The sequence below is a fragment of the Eschrichtius robustus genome, chromosome 12 (genome assembly GCF_028021215.1).
Source record: "Eschrichtius robustus isolate mEscRob2 chromosome 12, mEscRob2.pri, whole genome shotgun sequence".
NCBI lineage: Eukaryota > Metazoa > Chordata > Mammalia > Artiodactyla > Eschrichtiidae > Eschrichtius > Eschrichtius robustus.
Genome location: NC_090835.1, coordinates 86,901,356 through 86,918,657, shown reverse-complemented (window position 1 = coordinate 86,918,657; position 17,302 = coordinate 86,901,356). Strand labels below are relative to the sequence as shown.

The 17,302-nt window shown below is 43.5% G+C and overlaps 3 protein-coding genes, 2 non-coding genes and 1 pseudogene across 5 annotated transcripts; 2 read left to right on the top strand and 4 right to left on the bottom strand.

Moving 5' to 3' along the window:
• Window positions 1-1,789: 1,789 nt before the first annotated feature.
• On the bottom strand, window positions 1,790-1,861 carry TRNAQ-CUG (transfer RNA glutamine (anticodon CUG)). The gene has a single exon. It is a non-coding gene; the product is annotated as a tRNA-Gln (tRNA).
• A 3,709-nt stretch (window positions 1,862-5,570) lies between these two features.
• On the bottom strand, window positions 5,571-5,642 carry TRNAQ-UUG (transfer RNA glutamine (anticodon UUG)). The gene has a single exon. It is a non-coding gene; the product is annotated as a tRNA-Gln (tRNA).
• A 5,745-nt stretch (window positions 5,643-11,387) lies between these two features.
• LOC137772915 (histone H2B type 1-C/E/F/G/I-like) lies at window positions 11,388-11,761 on the bottom strand (annotated as a pseudogene).
• Window positions 11,762-12,070: 309 nt separating this feature from the next.
• Window positions 12,071-12,463, top strand: H2AC13 (H2A clustered histone 13). Its single transcript, XM_068557073.1, has one exon. The coding sequence runs from the start codon at window positions 12,071-12,073 to the stop codon at window positions 12,461-12,463; it is 393 nt and encodes a 130-aa protein (XP_068413174.1).
• Window positions 12,464-14,165: 1,702 nt separating this feature from the next.
• On the top strand, window positions 14,166-14,626 carry H3C10 (H3 clustered histone 10). The gene has a single exon (XM_068557069.1). It carries the CDS (start codon window positions 14,166-14,168, stop codon window positions 14,574-14,576), a length of 411 nt encoding a protein of 136 aa, XP_068413170.1. The 3' UTR covers window positions 14,577-14,626.
• Window positions 14,627-16,882: 2,256 nt separating this feature from the next.
• Window positions 16,883-17,269, bottom strand: H2AC14 (H2A clustered histone 14). Its single transcript, XM_068557074.1, has one exon. The coding sequence runs from the start codon at window positions 17,267-17,269 to the stop codon at window positions 16,883-16,885; it is 387 nt and encodes a 128-aa protein (XP_068413175.1).
• Window positions 17,270-17,302: the final 33 nt, after the last annotated feature.

Genomic DNA, 17,302 nt, shown 5'->3' with positions numbered 1-17,302 from the left:
GTCACAGACTGTCCTTGAGGTGTGGATCATAAAAATCAAAGATGTCCCTCAGAGATTGAACCCGTGGCTTTATTTGTGTAAACTATGAGCTTTATCACATCCCAAATATCTCAAACAAGTGCTGAAGCCCTTTTATGGCCTATGATTGTTATTTTCTGGATCTCTTCAAAGCCTGCAGGGTTCACCAAACAAAGGACCATGTTTAATGGCACCAGCATCTTTACTACGAGTAAGATAAATAAACAGAGATCCAAAGGACTGAAACCCAACTGCTGGGATTTGTCTACCCCAGGCTAACTGGCTCCTATGTCAGCTCATCTCAATTTGTTCTCAGTTCTTTACCAGGAGCTTGAAATTACAAAATGAAACATTATTTAAATCTCCAACCTCCCCCTCTTTATCTTCTTATTCCCCTGCACCTGAAAATGTCAGATAGCCTAGGGGAAGAATGCTCTATGGGCAGTAAAATGTATTAAAAGAAAATCTAATCAGAAGATCCTAGCACTGTCATAAGTATATACATAGAGGGAAATAGATAAATTTAAAAATGGATATAAGGATATGTAGAAATTAATAAATGATGAAGTTGATATTTCAATTCAGTAGGTAGGCAAAATTGATTTTAAAATAAATTGTGATGCTATAACTAACTTTGCCTATTGGAGAAAACAAAGATGGACATTTACCTCTCAGCCAGTAACAAATCAAGTTCCAGATAGATTAGTGACTTAAATACAAAATATAAAATAATAAAACATGTAGTTGCAAATAATAAGAGAACTCAGAAGAAAAAAATTTACTTGGAAACTATTACATAAGAAAAGTTTGAGCAACAAAGGCTTAATAAAAATATGCTTTGATGAAAGCCTACAAAATCATAATAAGCTATCTTAAATCAAATGCACACAAATGGGAAATTCACAGAAGAAAAAAATCCACCTGAAAATTAGAAATGAATGAGTCTGAGAGTGAGATGATGGTGAGGGGGCTGCTTTGGTCTATCACTTCATTGTTTTAACCAAGGACAGTGTCTTCATGCTATCTTAATTCCTTCGTCTTTATGAATTGCCAAATATCTTGATGCTCTTACACACTGCTTTCCAGTGGTCTTCTAAAATGTTTCTTAATAAATTTAAATCATTCTAAAGAATGTAATTGCCAGTATATGGTAAGATTTGAACATTAAAAGAGTCCAATCCATCATTGATTTTTTTTCCATTGGAGCCTAAGAGCAGTTTGATATACCCTAGCATCCTTTAAAAATGTACTTGGTATACTTTTATTTAACAGTCGAAAAATGTTCATGAATTATTTTTCTCTTTTAAAGGCATTTCTGTTCTATAGCTGTCATGGAATTGTATCCCCATATATTGCATTTTTTATGCTTAAAGGCTGTGACTGATTATTATACTACTCTGAAACAGAAAAATATATTTAAAATGAGATATGAGATATATATTTAATATGATATTTAGTTATTTCCAATGAGTGTCTTTGTATTTTAAGAATCTCCCCCCCGCCCCCCCAGTTTGAGTTGTTTTCAAGTTTAATAGTAGCATGTGATCAGTAAAAAGTATCTCAAAGCATTTTTGAGAAGTATTTAGTATATGAAGAGTAAAATTATATTTGAACCTAATGAAAGGGACAGGACTTTTTCCCCCACGTTAGCTCATGTGTCTGCGGATGGAAATTTCTAGGGGTTGTAATGGGAAAGCTTCCGTAGAAATAACAAAATTATCAGAAATTTGCAGAGAGGAGATGGATAACCAGATAAGAACAGGTAAACCTCAGGTCCCACCGAGATTTGAACTCGGATCGCTGGATTCAGAGTCCAGAGTGCTAACCATTACACCATGGGGCCTATCCTTAGTTAGTGTTTGCTAAATTCTTTGATGATATAGTTCTTCCTCCCTAAGTCCCTTGATCTGGTTATCTGAAAGGTGTATGTACATTTTGCTTTTCCTCCTCTAGGATTAAGTCATGGACGCTTACCTGTCACACGCCTGCATCCATCTTTTAGCCAGAATCTAATAGAAAACATTGACTTCCAAATGTTAGGAATCCTCCCCTCCACTCACCCATTCCCACAGAGTGCTCGGTTTTGTGACAAGTGTTCTGTACTATTACTTCACCCAAGGCTCACAATCGCCCTATGAGATGGGAGGCATTATCGCTATTTTACAGGTGAAGAAACTGAGGCAGAGACCTGGTGTCTTTCACCCTACTTTATCGGATCCTGTTGCTCTCACGAAAAATCGTCTTTTTCTAGGGTGATAATCTTTCTCTTTTACGGACGCGTTATGGAAAGATTTACCAAAGTAGCAGAGGAGACATTGGTGTTTAAGGAAAAACTGAAATAAACATGCTTGGAAGACGCGGCTGGAGGAAGGATCCCTGCAGTCCTGGGAACACAACTCAGAGTTGGGGGGCGGTGGGGGGGTGGGAAGCAGAAAGGAGAAGCGCTTGGGAATTTTCCTAGGACCGAGTCCAGCCCCACGGTCCTCCTGCTCCCCTTTCACCAACGGGAAATATGAGCAGAGGAGACTCCCAAAAGGACACAAAGAAAATTCCCGCCCCGCCTGTCACATCTATTTCCCGCACACACATAGGCGCCCACACTTTGTGAAAACCCACAAGACAAATCAGTTTCTGTGATGGGTCTTGGTGAATGTTCTGAGTCGCATCCTAATCCAGTATCTTCACAAACTCCTTGGGCTGGCTTTTCGCTAGCTCAGAGCGCGACGATATCCTGCGCAAGTTTAGGAGTGAGTGCCTAGCAAATTCTTTAGTGGTATAGGGGAATCCAGTTTTGCTCCAAATATTTTCCCAGAATTCGACGCCTGTAGGATGAGACTGGCCTAATTGAAACTGAATTTCTTGGCTTGCAGCTTGGGGTTGCCTACCAGGATTTCAGATTTTAAGCGAAGATACGCTGGAGGCGGGCTTCGAGGACGGCGCGCCCTCTCGTGGACACAGACTATAAAGCGCAAGCCCTCCCTCCCCGCCCCAAACAAAACCCCACCAAATACCCCAAACAAACCAACAAAAAACTCCACAACCCTATAAGTATCCCTGTAAACACCAGGCTTCTTGCAGGATTCCCTTGCAGAAGGATTTTTTCAGGGTGGCTTTTACTGGAAAAATCTTAGATTGGTTCTTTTCTGGAAAGCTGGGTTGGGAGTTTTCCTCAAGCTTAGAACAGGTGGAGAATGGCCAAGGACGGTTCATTTTTTGCATAAAGTGGGTAGGAAACCCTCAGGAGAGAGGGTAAACATCCTCCACTGGAGATTCTAAACTGTTGAAACCTGGCGGATTCAAGAAAAATGTCCTTACAAAGGAGATGCTTTTAAACCTGTGCGGGGGAAGCCAGGTAGATTCCTCTTCCCTCGGCATAACCAGTCAGCGACGAACACACCAGTTCAATTACATTTTCCAACGCCACAGGGAAGAATAGTCCCAATGGCCTTGACCCTGCGCGGTTCCCGATATGTTAACAAAAGTGCACCACGTGCAGGAAGGCGCCTGTGACTTGTGCAGAAGTGTGGCTCCCCGTCTAGCAGAGAAAAGCATCTGTACTTCTCCAGGGCCACATCCTACAGCTCTCCCAGACTCTTGCCCCCAGGCAAACTGTGATGAGAGCAGCAAGTGAAACCCTTCTGAGTAGGGGACAAATAAGTGCAGTGTTCAGAGGTTAAGGTCTGTCTCCTTCCTGCACCCTCAGAAAGGGAAAAAGAACACCTTCAGCCTAAATCCTAGTTTTCTGTGCAGCGCTCACAAATCTTCAACTGAAAGACAAATGTGTAATTAGTGCTTTCCAGAGGCTAAGCCCATGGCAGGCACTGGCCTCCCTACAACCAATAGGTAACCAAAACTAGACACATACAGACTTCAGGAAGACAGGGCAAGAATGTAGTCAAAGAAGACTTTCTTTTCAAACTCTCATTCAAAAGTGCAAAATTCGGTGCTCCAGTTACACTTCCCCCCACCCCCCCAACTTTAGCTACTGCTGTGGTCTCATTAAGACAGAGTCATGGTTGACATTCACCTTCCGGGAGGCTTCTGCTCGTCTTGGGCAAAGACTTGTTCTTAGAGTCACTGTAGACCTGGGATCATTGAAGGAAAAGAGTGAGAAGAAATCTGGGAAGAAGTGGAGCAGAAAGATTTGGAACCAAGCATGGACATGAACTATCCTGGGTTCTGGGATGATCAAACCAGGTTAGGTGAAAACTTTATGCACTCAGCAACTTGTTTTTTGTTTGTTTGTTTTGTTTTGTTTTGTTTTGTTGGCCATGCATCTTGTGGGATCTCAGTTCCCCAACCAGGGAAAGCCCAGAATCCTAACCACTAGGAACCAGGGAACTCCCTGCACTCAGCAAGTATTTTTGAACTCCTAACAGGAACCAGGGACTGTGAGACTGAGAACTGAAAGGTGAACAAGGCCACAGTACTGGTCTCTCCCCTAGGAGACCTTGCTGTCTAGAGCAGGAGGGAGGGCTTATCAAACAAGCAATTAAAACGTGAGGTGGTAGGAGAAGGGGACATTCCGGTGCTGAGGAAACACAGATGGGGCACACACAGATGGGGCACGTAAGCCTAGAGGAAGGGAGTCAATGAAGGCCTCAGTACGAAGGGCTGAAAGGGCTAAGTTAATATTTGAGGAATGAGTAGAGAATCAGACCTCATAACATGAGGGGAAATGGGAGGGCAAAAATGTTTTGCTGGTAGAAAATGTGGAGAGGAAAAAAAATGGAAGAATAGAAATAATTTTATCGTGGTCTGTGACTAGAAGCTAATTTGTAGGTAAGTGTGTGACAGGAACGGTGACAAATGAGGTTGGAGATGTGGGCAGGTTAGGGCAGCAATCATTAAAATGTGGAAAGCTGCCCCGAGCAAAGTGGAAAGAACTTGTCCTGTCTTAGGATTCTCAAAGGTGACAACAAGGGCTGCTCACTCATGGGTTGCTACCTGCAGTTTGAAGAACTGATCACGGATCAACTTAATCCAAGTGCAGAAGTATTACTAACATAAGTCTAAGAAAGAATCTAAGGAATTTGCAGCTAAGATGGGACGAGGTGGCCTGAAAGTGGTTAAGGCCCGGGACTGCTAATCCATCGTGCTCTGCCTGTGTGGGCTCGGATGCCACCCTCTGAGAAAGCTCAGTGAAGAGCAGAGCCGCCAGGGAAAGCAGCTTCTAATCAGATATGTATCACGTCTCAGTTTAGACTTCCTTTTCCAGTTTTAGGGTAATGTGGCCATTTTTTTAAAAACAGAAAGTCCGTTTGCATGCGCACATAGATTCCTTTCTAGGAATAAAGCCCGGGGAGGCAGCCGAGAGACAGCCCCTCCGCGCCCGGACCTGGGCACAGGTTACAGGATTGGCGACTGCTCCCTGCGGCGCTGGTTTCTGCATACAGCTTCGCTCCAGCAGCCGGTGGGCTCAAATTTCCGAAGCCTGACCAAGATACTATTGCTCATTATGACTGACGTGTGGTGGGCTGGATTACAGGGTGAAATGCTGGTTTTAAGGGACGAGATTGCAGAAATAAAAATGAAAACGAGAACAGTTGGTTAGGTCCCACCGAGATTTGAACTCGGATCGCTGGATTCAAAGTCCAGAGTGCTAACCATTACACCATGGGGCCCACGAGGAATAACTTTGGAAAGGTATCTCTTGTGACAAATATCCATCTTTTAGGCACCGGATCCCAACTAGTAAATTTTAAACAACGTGTTCCCCCCATCCCACTAACAAAACTGTACCGCCCCCTAGAGGGGCATTTTGAAAACGTGTGGGTGTTTTGGTTGTCTCGATGGCTCAGGGCACAACTGGCGTTGACAGAACAGGGCCAGAGATGCTGGAAGTTCAGCTGTGCTCAGGACAGTCCTATACCCAAGAATTATCGTTAGGACTGCACAACTTTTGTAAAACGACATTTTCATTTGGGTTTTCAGGGACCTTTTCTAAGGGTGAAATCCCTGCTTCCACCTTTGTACCTCCCACTTAATCATCTTATATACAACTAGCAATGCTGTGTGGGACCTGGTTAGGAATTTGACTTTTATCCTGAGATGGGAAGTCACAGCTTCTGGTTAAGTGTCCTGGGATACTCACTTTTGGAATATATGAGAAGTCTGAACATTCTGGGCCACCACACAGTTAGGAAGCCAGACCACATAAAAGTGCTCTGGCAGACAGTCCCAGCCCACAGCCAGTGTCAATTGTCAGACATGTGAGTGAAGATGTTTCCAGACGATTCCAGCCCTCAGCGGCTGTCCCAAGAATCACAAGTCAGTGATCCTCCACCTGGGGCCCCAGACATCTTGGAGCAGACAGCCATTCCTGCTGTGCTCTGACCTAGTTCCTGATCACAGAATCCATGAACATAATAAAATGTTTTGTGCCACCGAGCTTGGGCTGCTTATTATGCAATAACAGTAACCTGAACAACTCTAGAAACAGGAATTTTCCTGATCTACTCCCTTAGTTTTACCCAGTAGGACTGTCCCCAATTTTTTGCCACTATAAGTAATGCTTTAGTGAACATCAGTGTCTTCTTATGGAGCTACATAAGTTTGTCATATGTTTTCAAAAATGATGATTGTTTACAAAATTGTTGGGCTTGCATGGGGTTTTGTGAGAGTGGGATGATTAGAGATAAGAAAACTTCCCTAAAGACACCATCTAAGTGCTATGTACGGTTATTATACTAAGCTGTAAAAAAACATTTGTTGGGGTGTCATTCACTGAGTGAACATTCCAGGCTCTGTGCTTGGGGTATGGCTGAGAACAAGACTCCTTTGTTGGAATTCACCTCTTTCGGGATGGTTTTGCAATAATACTGTTTGCTTTCCTGGATCTAGAGCCTAGCAGAGGTGGCGCCATCTCATCTTGCTTTGCAGGGCATTTTTTTCAGCAGCTATTTAGAAAACATGCAGGCTGTCAAGGCTCTGTGCAGAAATTAAGTTGGACTAAAAGAAAAAGACACAAGAAGCTCAAAACTGCTCACCCCATAGCTCCCTTTCCCCAGCCACAACGGCCTCTTGCAGTTCCCAGAACACACTAAGTACCTGACTTGGGTACTTGTTCCTTTTGCCTGGAACAGATTCCCCCAGGTAGTGACTCAGCACTTTATGCCAATGACTCCTCCACGACGCCTTGTCTGCATACCCTCCTTAAAATTGAGACCCCCAACTTCCTATCCCCTTTCCTGCTTTATTTTTATCCAAATCACTGACTAAGGAGCTGATATATTAAGAATTTTATTAATTTATTCTTTTATTGCTTAGCTTACCCCTCCCCTCAAAGTGTCACAAGAGCAGGAACTTTCACAGGCTTTTTTTCACTGTGTATCCTCCATACTAGCATAGTGCTTGTCACATAATCATAGGTGCTTAACAAATACTTGATGATGAAATAAATTAATTTCCCTTCTGCTGGCTGATTGGGTCACATAAAATCATTGGCTCTACAATTATATGCCTGATTTATAACTGGAATTGGCAATACTTTCTATATAATTCTTCTTCCCTTATTGCATGATGCTTAATTATTTCCCTGATACATATATTGTCTTATTCGATCCAAACAACTTTTTGATGAAACTGGGCTGGGTTTCTACCCCTGTTTTGCAGATAAGGAAACTGGTACAATGAGTTTCACTGACTTGTCTGTGATCGCACAGTGACCAGAATGGCATTTGCACCTTTGTGTCACCCCTCGGTGACCTCAGATCATCCATTTTCTGGTATTTTGTTTTGTTTTGTCTTGTTTTGCCAAGGAAACATGGTCTTGGTATCTAAGAGTTCTAACTCCTACCTTCATTGCATGGAGAGGGAGAGGAAAACCTGGGGGCCACAAAACGAGAGGTTGGACTCATCTGCTTGGTTAAGCTTGCAGGTCTCCTTCTCACCCCTTTTCCTTTCTTCCTGCAGCACAGTTTTATAAATGACAAAGTTTTGTTTTAAAATTCTAAGTCTGTAGTCTTTTTTGTACACACAGATATTGAGATTCTAAATCAACACATTTGAGAGCCTGAAGGGTGCTAACCTCTCCCATATGTAAGTGCATCTTTGGGGGCTCTCATCTGGGAATTCAGTTTTATAAACCTTACGTGGAGTTCTTTCCCAGAAGTTGAAGAAAGGGTACAGAAATAGAACCTGGTCATAACAGGAGCAGGAATAGATGGATGAGGTTCTTTGAAAGCACTTCCAAAGCTCTAATGTTTCTCAGATATTAAGAAATCATGCAGTCAAATGTAAAATGATATAAAAGTGAAATTCCAACAATTTAATGACAGGTATGTGCACGGGAGTTGAGATGGAATGCTAGAATCTGAGCAAAGGAAAGGTGAGGTGTGAGGATTGTTGGTGACCTCTACCTCAAAATCCTCCAGGGAGACAAGTAATTCATGCTAGATTGCAAGTGTGACTGTTTAAGATACAATTATACCAAGAATAAAGAGAGAGAAGTTATAGTGCTGTTAAAGATTTATGAAAATGTTCCTTAGGAATCAGGCTACTTCATTTACTTTCTTAACTTACTAAAGCAATTTATGACCAATAAATTGGTCAGTCAGGCCAGGCATACTTCTCATTACAACTAATATAGTGAATTCTAGTTTGATGAGTATCTCTTGTGAGTTTTGTTATCGTGAATATATTCCTCAGATGTAAGAATCCTAATAAAGTCCCAGCTTGAAGCATTCCATTGCTACTTCCAGTTTATAACAACTAAGGCTCATGGAAACACTGCAGAGGAAGACAGGCTAGGGGAGAAAGTCAGGTTTCTCCTTAAGGAAAGCAGGCCCTCCTTAAGCTCTATGGATTATCGCATCTCTGTTACAACTTCTATCTTATAAACCTGCTGAGACAGACTAAACAGTAGGTTCTCATAGAAGAATATGAGGTTATAGAAAACAAATGTATTAAAAAACTTGCATGAACGAAGGTGAGGAATGTACCTAGTAAACATATGAAAATAACAAAAAACAACAATATTGACAATAAGCCAATCTGTACAGTAGAGAGGACTTCCTGGATGGTGGAAGATAAAGCCCTTTTGAAGGCTAAAATCCTCTGCAGTCTTTTTTCTATTTTTCATGTAAAATATGAACTCAGGCCTGCTCTTTCTTATAATATTAACTACTTAAATTTCAGAACCTAACCTTAAAAATGAAAGTCTATAATTAATGATTCTCAAAAAACCAAGATGTTCCTCTACCCTGAAATTACAGTTCCAATCCTCCTTCATAAAAGTAGTCAAAAGAATGTGATCTAAAGAGTTGTCAGATTCTCTTTCTCCTGTCCAATATGGAATTCTCTGCCGGTATTCAAAACTACCACCGAGTTGTCTGTTCTCAGTGAATAAAAATGTGGGAGTCTCATTTGATTTGTAAGAGATCTCCTAGGAAGCCCAAACATTAGACATTGTTGCATATTCCTTAGATATAGATCTATGCAGTTTGCAATTCTGATCCCCTGGCTGGCTGCAAAGGTAACAATGTTGAATTTGACATCTCCTTTCAGCTGGTTAAAAAGAGGACTACTAGTTCCAAAACGGACCAGTGGTACTTTCTTTTTCTCCTTCATGCTCAGAGGAACAAAGAAACTCCTATGACTGCTAGATTAATTTAACAAGTAACGTGAGAGTCTGCTTCATTTAAATAACCATACAACGCTAAATTGGCATCTTGAATCGTGAATATTTCAGAACCTTATTTGATAAACGTTTCATGGTTCATACCTAGTGGTTTTATACTGAAATCCTGTCATCGTTTTGAGAAGCCCACTCCTGTAGATTTTAGTCCCACTAACCATTTCCGATGCCTTGAATGTGATATCCACTTTCTTACTTCAAGTGCCCAGAATGCTGTTTTGTACACCACCCTCCTCTATTGATAATATTATTTATTCTGTGCTCCTTGGGCTTTCCATGCACATCTCTACTGAAGCATTTATTATCTTATGTGTGTTTTGTTTATTTATGGACAATGTGTACATGTGATTCAAAATTCAAAGTGCTTAAAACGGGCCCAATTAAAAAGAGCCTCCATCCATCCCTGCCCCTAGGCCATGCAGCACATTCCGCATTCTCTGGTTAATCTCTTTTTCGTGCCTAAAATACATCTCTGAGTCCACAGCACCTTTTCTTCCCTCCAAGGGCACCGCACCTTAGGCCTCACCTTATCCAAGATGAACTCAGCTACTTCGGGAGTAGAGGGTACTTCCTCCTCCGCCTTTGTTTGGAACAAGGAAGGGGCGGAGCGAGAAATGCGAGTCTTCCCCGCTCGGGTTTCTCTAGTTTTAAATTTGGTCCGAAGAATTCAAATAAACGGCTGCCCCTCCCCCCGCCATCCCCCGCCTTGAGTACACCTTTTTTCCACTGTTGTCTTTAGAGTTTTGATTTATCTGTACTCTCAACATGGCAAGGCCGCGGCAAGGCGGGGAAGGGCTAGGGTTAATGGTGGTGCTAAGAGCCACGGTAAGGTCCTGTGTGCCAACATCCAGGGTGGAGTCAAGTGCCTCTCCGGTCTCGTCTACAGAGACCCGCGGGGTGCTGAAGGTCTTACTATGAAATGTGACCATGACGCCATAACCTACACCCAACGTGCCAAGCGCAAGACGGTCACCGCTGTAGACTTTGTTCTTTCAAGCTCCAGGGACACACCCACTGTGGCTTTGGCGGCTGACTGCACTGTATCTTGTATTGCCGTTTTCAATTGTAAAAGCTCTTTTCAGGGGTACCTATCTTTTCTTTTAAGGAGTTAGCTGTTCAGATCACATATTGTAGCTGGTCTTGTTCCTTAGTTCCTGCACTAGTGTACGGCATCGTGGTCTGCTGCAAAGTGATACGAGAAAAAGGGCTATGCAGTGAATGGGTCTGGAGTTCCTGTACACGTAAAAATAGCTTCCATTCACAATGCTTACAGGCTCCCAGGCGCACTTTTAGAATGTGCTAAACTGCAAACATTTTAATTTGGGGCTTCCTAACTGTGAAATTAAACTAGTATCTAAAGGGAACCAGTCCAGTTACTTCCTGGATTTCCCTGGCGTTGTCATTGTTGCTCTCGAGGTTTTCAGGTATTGTCTGTCCAGTCAAAACATGGGGAGACGGGCTAGATGAATCAAAGAACGTAGTGTTGACACCAGAAATGCTCGCAAAAATGCACTTTCTTGTCTGAACATTTGTCAGATTAACACCAAATTTGGGTTAAATGTCACTTCCTCAAATATTACCCAGATCCAGCAAAGACACCTCCTCCTCCTCCTCTCTCCCCGCCCCCTCCACCCCCCGCACGGAAATGACAGGCAAGGCGCCCCAGCTCTTTCTTGAGGTGTTAAGCAGCTCTGAAAAGAGCCTTTGGGTTTGGCAACGCCTATAAACACATTTACTTGGAGCTGGTATACTTGGTGATAGCCTTGGTACCCTCATACACTGCGTGCCTGGCCAGCTCTCCAGGCAGCAGCAGGCGAACAGCCGTCTGGATCTCCCTGGATGTGATGGTCGAGCGTAATGCGCCAGGCGCGACGCCTCGCCCGCGATGCGCTCGAAGATGTCGTTAGCGAACGAATTCATGATGCCCATGGCCTTGGATGAGATGCCAGTGTCCGGGTGGACCTGCTTCAGCACCTTGTACACGTACACGGAGTAGCTCTGCTTGCGGCTGCGTTTGCGCTTCTTGCCATCCTTCTTCGGCGCCTTGGTCACCGCCTTCTTGGAGCCCTTCTTCGGGACACGAGTGGACTTAGCAGGCTCAGGCATGCTGAAGTACTGCGGTCGAAATGAACCAGAAGGCCAGGAAAATAAAAGGCACTTCTTTAACAACAAGGGTTTACGCAAATGAGGCGGGATAAAGATTTCTGGTGATTGGTGATTTTCTCCAGTGACGTCATAGCTCAATTTTTGCCCAGCCGAGGTAGGCATCCTGCATAGTCGCGTTTCCATTGGCCTAAATGAAAGTAAAATGTTAGCCAATCGTACAGCTTCCTTTTCGCGCCTAGCAGGGCCTATAAAATATGCGTTTTAAAGTTCTTGCTTGTTATCTGTGATAGCGGTTGTTGATCCCGAACCATGTCCGGGCGAGGCAAACAAGGCGGTAAGGCTCGCGCCAAGGCTAAGACTCGCTCTTCGCGGGCCGGGCTCCAGTTCCCTGTGGGCCGAGTGCACCGCCTTCTCCGCAAGGGCAACTACGCCGAGCGGGTCGGGGCCGGCGCGCCGGTGTACTTGGCGGCAGTGCTGGAGTACCTGACGGCCGAGATCTTGGAGCTGGCGGGCAACGCGGCACGCGACAACAAGAAGACGCGTATCATCCCGCGCCACCTGCAGCTGGCCATCCGCAACGACGAGGAGCTCAACAAGCTGCTGGGTAAAGTCACCATCGCGCAGGGTGGTGTCTTGCCCAACATCCAGGCCGTGCTGCTGCCCAAGAAGACTGAGAGCCACCACAAGGCCAAAGGCAAATAGAAGTCTGGATTAGTTTAATGTAGCTCAAGTTTCTCAATCAAACCAAAGGCTCTTTTCAGAGCCACCTACAGTTTTCTGGGAAGAACTGAACACTAGGCTTACAAAGTTTCTTGTGCTCCAGATAATACTTCGGGCCATTATAGGTGAATTACATGAACCTCAAAACTTGTGTTAGGAAGTGATTTCCACTTCATGTTGAAGTGTGTGAAATAACCTATAAACTGATTCATCAGCATTGGCAGATTTGAGGGGTTATGTGGAGTGAGTCATTCTTAAGTATTGTCACCTTCACCTCTACCCATCACGAGCCTCTGGAAAGCACAAACTTCTGGTGGAAGGTCAATGTGCCTTTTTGTGGCAGTTTTAAGACATTTTTGTTTTCTGGGTTCTAGACATCCTGAGTATTCAGGGATCAAACCAAACCTGTATCTTAGGTCAAAGGCCATTTTTGGAGCCGTAAGATTTCTGAGAAAGACCTAATTTCACGTCAGTGTGCATTACCTTTTACATTGCTGATTAAGGAAAATTTAAATACTCAGGCTTCTTATAGGAAACGTTAGCTGAGGTGCCTGGCAATTATACTCATTGTTTATTATTGGGTTCTCAAGTATTTTCCAAGCTCCCTTGCACCCATCCATACAAACAGGTGTCTATATAAGTCGATGATCATTCGTTTCAGGATAAAAATGCGATATTCTAGTTTTAAAATGCCGTTTTCTTGGTCTTTTTATTGTTAAAAGACCTTGTACTGATGGGATTAGATCATTTTTTCCTTAAAAAAAAAAAAAAAAATAGCTTGCCTTGGTAATTTCTAGCCCCTGGGGGGAGGGGGAGGATCAGATGTATCAGATGCCAGGCAAGGAGGCTCTCCTAAGGTTCTGCCAGTTGCTAAGGAACTATTGGATGTAGATGCAAACTCAAGGGGTGTGTAGCTTGCGGTAAACATAGGTTACTGGTGGGAAATTAGATTCTTTAAAAACAAAGGAATTACATTCTTAAAATAGAAAAATAAACTGTGCTGCAATGGAATTGTTTTATATTAACAATGAAAAGAAGTTCATGTAAGGATGAGTTTCCCTATGAAGTTATTAACCCTTTAATTCCTCACATGCAAATCAGATTGCACTTACTGAAAAAAATTTAAAAGTTCTTAAAATTCGTGTTTGAAGGAAAGCTGAGGGGTGATGGTACAGCGCTGCTATTAACCAATTGTGGCCACTGATCACTGGATATGTGGCTAGTTTGAACAAAGTAGTGGACAAGTAATATACACACTGGATTTCAAACAGTGCAAAATAAAAAAAAATGTGAAATATCTAACAATTATATTGATTACATGTTGAAATGAATATTTTAGATATATGGGGTTAAACAGAATACTATTAAAAATAATTTCTTCTGTTTTTATTTTGTTCTAATGTTGCTAGAAAAGTTTCCGTTTCTTATGTAGCTTGTATTTATTTCTACTGGAAATTGCTGTTACAGAGCAAACAACTTTACAGGAAAAATGAAAAAAAAAAATTGAGGCCACAGATAACTGAGACTATCGGAGGATTGCGGGAACTACAAATAAAATTTTCGAGTCCTAACCAGTCCGGTTACCGGTTGGATAGTCCTGGTCTCTTTTTGTCCAATCAGCTTGTGACTCTCGCTTTAAATAGGTGGCCAGGCGGCGCCTGTATGCTAGTTGAATCATCTACCCATGGCTCGCACTAAGCAGACCGCTCGCAAGTCCACCGGCGGCAAGGCGCCGCGCAAGCAGCTGGCCACCAAAGCGGCCCGGAAGAGTGCGCCGGCCACGGGCGGCGTGAAGAAGCCGCACCGCTACCGGCCCGGCACGGTGGCCCTGCGCGAGATCCGCCGCTACCAGAAGTCCACGGAGCTGCTGATCCGCAAGCTGCCGTTCCAGCGGTTGGTGCGCGAGATCGCGCAGGACTTCAAGACCGACCTGCGCTTCCAGAGCTCGGCCGTCATGGCGCTGCAGGAGGCGTGTGAGGCCTACCTGGTGGGGCTCTTCGAGGACACCAACCTGTGTGCCATCCACGCCAAGCGCGTCACTATCATGCCCAAGGACATCCAGCTTGCCCGCCGCATCCGCGGGGAGAGGGCGTGAGCCTGAAGGTCTCCCATTCACCCCAAAAGGCTCTTTTCAGAGCCGCCCATATGCACACTGAAAAAGGACTGTTTCCCTGCTAATTACTGCCACTAGCTTTGCTTGTGGGAGACAGGTGGACTTTATACATTTTGATTGTCTAAGTACCAGGTGTATGTGTTATTTCCATCTCCCAATTTAGTAAAACAAGTGGTTAGACCTTCCTTACATTCCTAATTTCTCTTAGTTAGAAAGCACATTACTGCTACGATTAGACTGTCAGATGTGATCATGCCCATTCCTTTTCTGAGGGGGCTTGTGAAATGCAAGACCTATGATTTCCACATGGGATTTAGGGTGATGCTAATATTTTACCAAGTTAAAATGATCTAATGCTTTCTACTTGGATTAACGCCTTAAGCCAAAAGTAATTGAGTGTACCCTCCCAGGAATCAGCCTTCCTATGGGAAAAAAGATTTGATGGGAAGCAGTCGTCCCCCACCCCCGCCCCAGCCACATCTAAGGCCAATTTCTAAACAGATTGGTATTCTTGAGTGTGTAAACAGGGCCTTCTGGCTTGGGGAACTGAGATATTAAGTCAAGAGGGACCCACAACAGAGATGGCTCTTTCTGCTGGCTGGGTAGGGCACCCTCTCCTGGATATATGCAGTCAGTATATTGCTTCCCCAAGTAATCTTTCAGTTCTCATTATTTGAAGATTTATTCAGGGGAAATGAGCAGTCCTAGTTATGTGTACGTTTCTAATTATGTGGATACAAATATTCCATGTCTCTAAACTCTCTATGTGCTGAACTCCGGTAGTCAGTTATCCTACCTAAGCTTTTCTGGAATTTCAACATAATTTCATCATTCCATACAAGGAACTTGGAGTTTTGCTATAGTAATGGCTCACAAAAATGAATACTCAGACACCAGACCATTTTGGCTCATGCTAATGGGTAGATGGTGATGCCAAGTACTAAGATAAGAATCACTGGGAAAGTAGTGATGATGATGTTCAGTCTGGGATATACATTTTGAATTTCCCGGAGATCTACAGGAATATCAGAAAGTAGATGTATGTGTATGTCTGAACTTGAGATAAGTCTGGGATGGACATAAAAATTTGGAAGTCATTAGTATATATAAAGCATTTGAAACCAAAGGACTGGCCTAGAGATCCCTTTGGCTCTTCCTCTCTTGTGACCACTCTGCCTTATTTGCCAGTATCGAACTTTTTGTCATTTGCCTGCACATACCACAAGCCATGAATTTGGTGACGCTCATTTTCTGCTGGAATCCCTACACTTTCCTCTATTTCCCGATTTCCTTTAATCCTCAGACCAAGTGTTACCTCTCACAGATCTTACTCCTCTATGCTCCCCTTATATTCTGAGCTTACTTATCTTGCTACATTGTTCTTTATTTACTCTTGTTTCTCCCCATTAGATTTTCTTTAGGACCGGCGGCGTCTCATTAACATTGTATCCTTAATGCATGGTACCCAAGTGTATGATATTTTTTGAAAACAAGTGCATTAGAATTTAATAAAAGAGGAAACAGAAGAAATTGCCTTTGTGCCTGCATTTCTTGAAATGGCAAAACTGCAAAGTGGCATATATGTTCCAAATCTTTCCTAAAGCATAGAATTAAAGGACCTTGCTATGTCTGATCAGAAATACGAACATACCAGAATCTTTTATTATTCTGAAAACGGCCTTTGGTTGTTTCAGAATTCATCTTTTTTTCAAACTGTTAAGTCTTAATCATTAGTACTCTTGGAATCAATAGCATCCAGCACCATCGTTGTTACAGTCAAGCTTGAATTGTTCTATTTGTATATCTACTTAATTTTTCCAGCCTAGGTAACGACTGGGTATCGTTAAACGTTTTAAAACAACTCTTTAAGAGCAAAATTTTTAAGATGCAGGATTTACTATCTTCCTGACACCCCAGATGAGTTTGTGCATCATTCACAAAAAACCACTTCAGGGCCCCTCCAACAGATGCTTTGGCTTCATAAAAACTCACACCACTTGCCTACCTCCCACGTACGGACATAGATGAGTCAACTTAATAACCTTGTAGCTTCAGTGATTTTGAAATTTGTCTGACACAAATGTGAATTTTGTTGACAACGGCTCCTAAATATCAACTCTGAAATATGGAACAGAAGAGATGAGGACACCCTAGGACTGAAACCTAATTTGAGAGTATCAGTACTGTACGTCACAGAACAAATTAAAAGTGTACCAAGTCGTGTCACCTTTTTTATGATGATAGAAGTGGCTCTGAAAAGAGCCTTTTGGTGTTTCCAAACTTGGTCCCTACTTGGTCTTGTGGTGGCTCTCAGTCTTCTTGGGCAGTAGCACGGCCTGGATGTTAGGCAGGACACCACCCTGCGCGATAGTGACTTTACCCAGCAGCTTGTTGAGCTCCTCGTCGTTGCGAATGGCTAGCTGTAAGTGACGCGGGATAATGCGCGTCTTCTTGTTGTCGCGGGCCGCGTTGCCCGCCAGCTCCAAGATCTCGGCCGTCAGGTACTCCAGCACCGCCGCCAGATACAACGGCGCGCCGGCCCCAACCCGCTCGGCGTAGTTGCCTTTGCGAAGCAAACGGTGCACTCGGCCCACGGGGAATTGGAGCCCGGCTCGCGACGAGCGGGTCTTAGACTTAGCGCGAGCTTTACCGCCTTGCTTCCCTCGCCCAGACATAACTAAAGACCTACAAACGCTTTCAGGAATAAC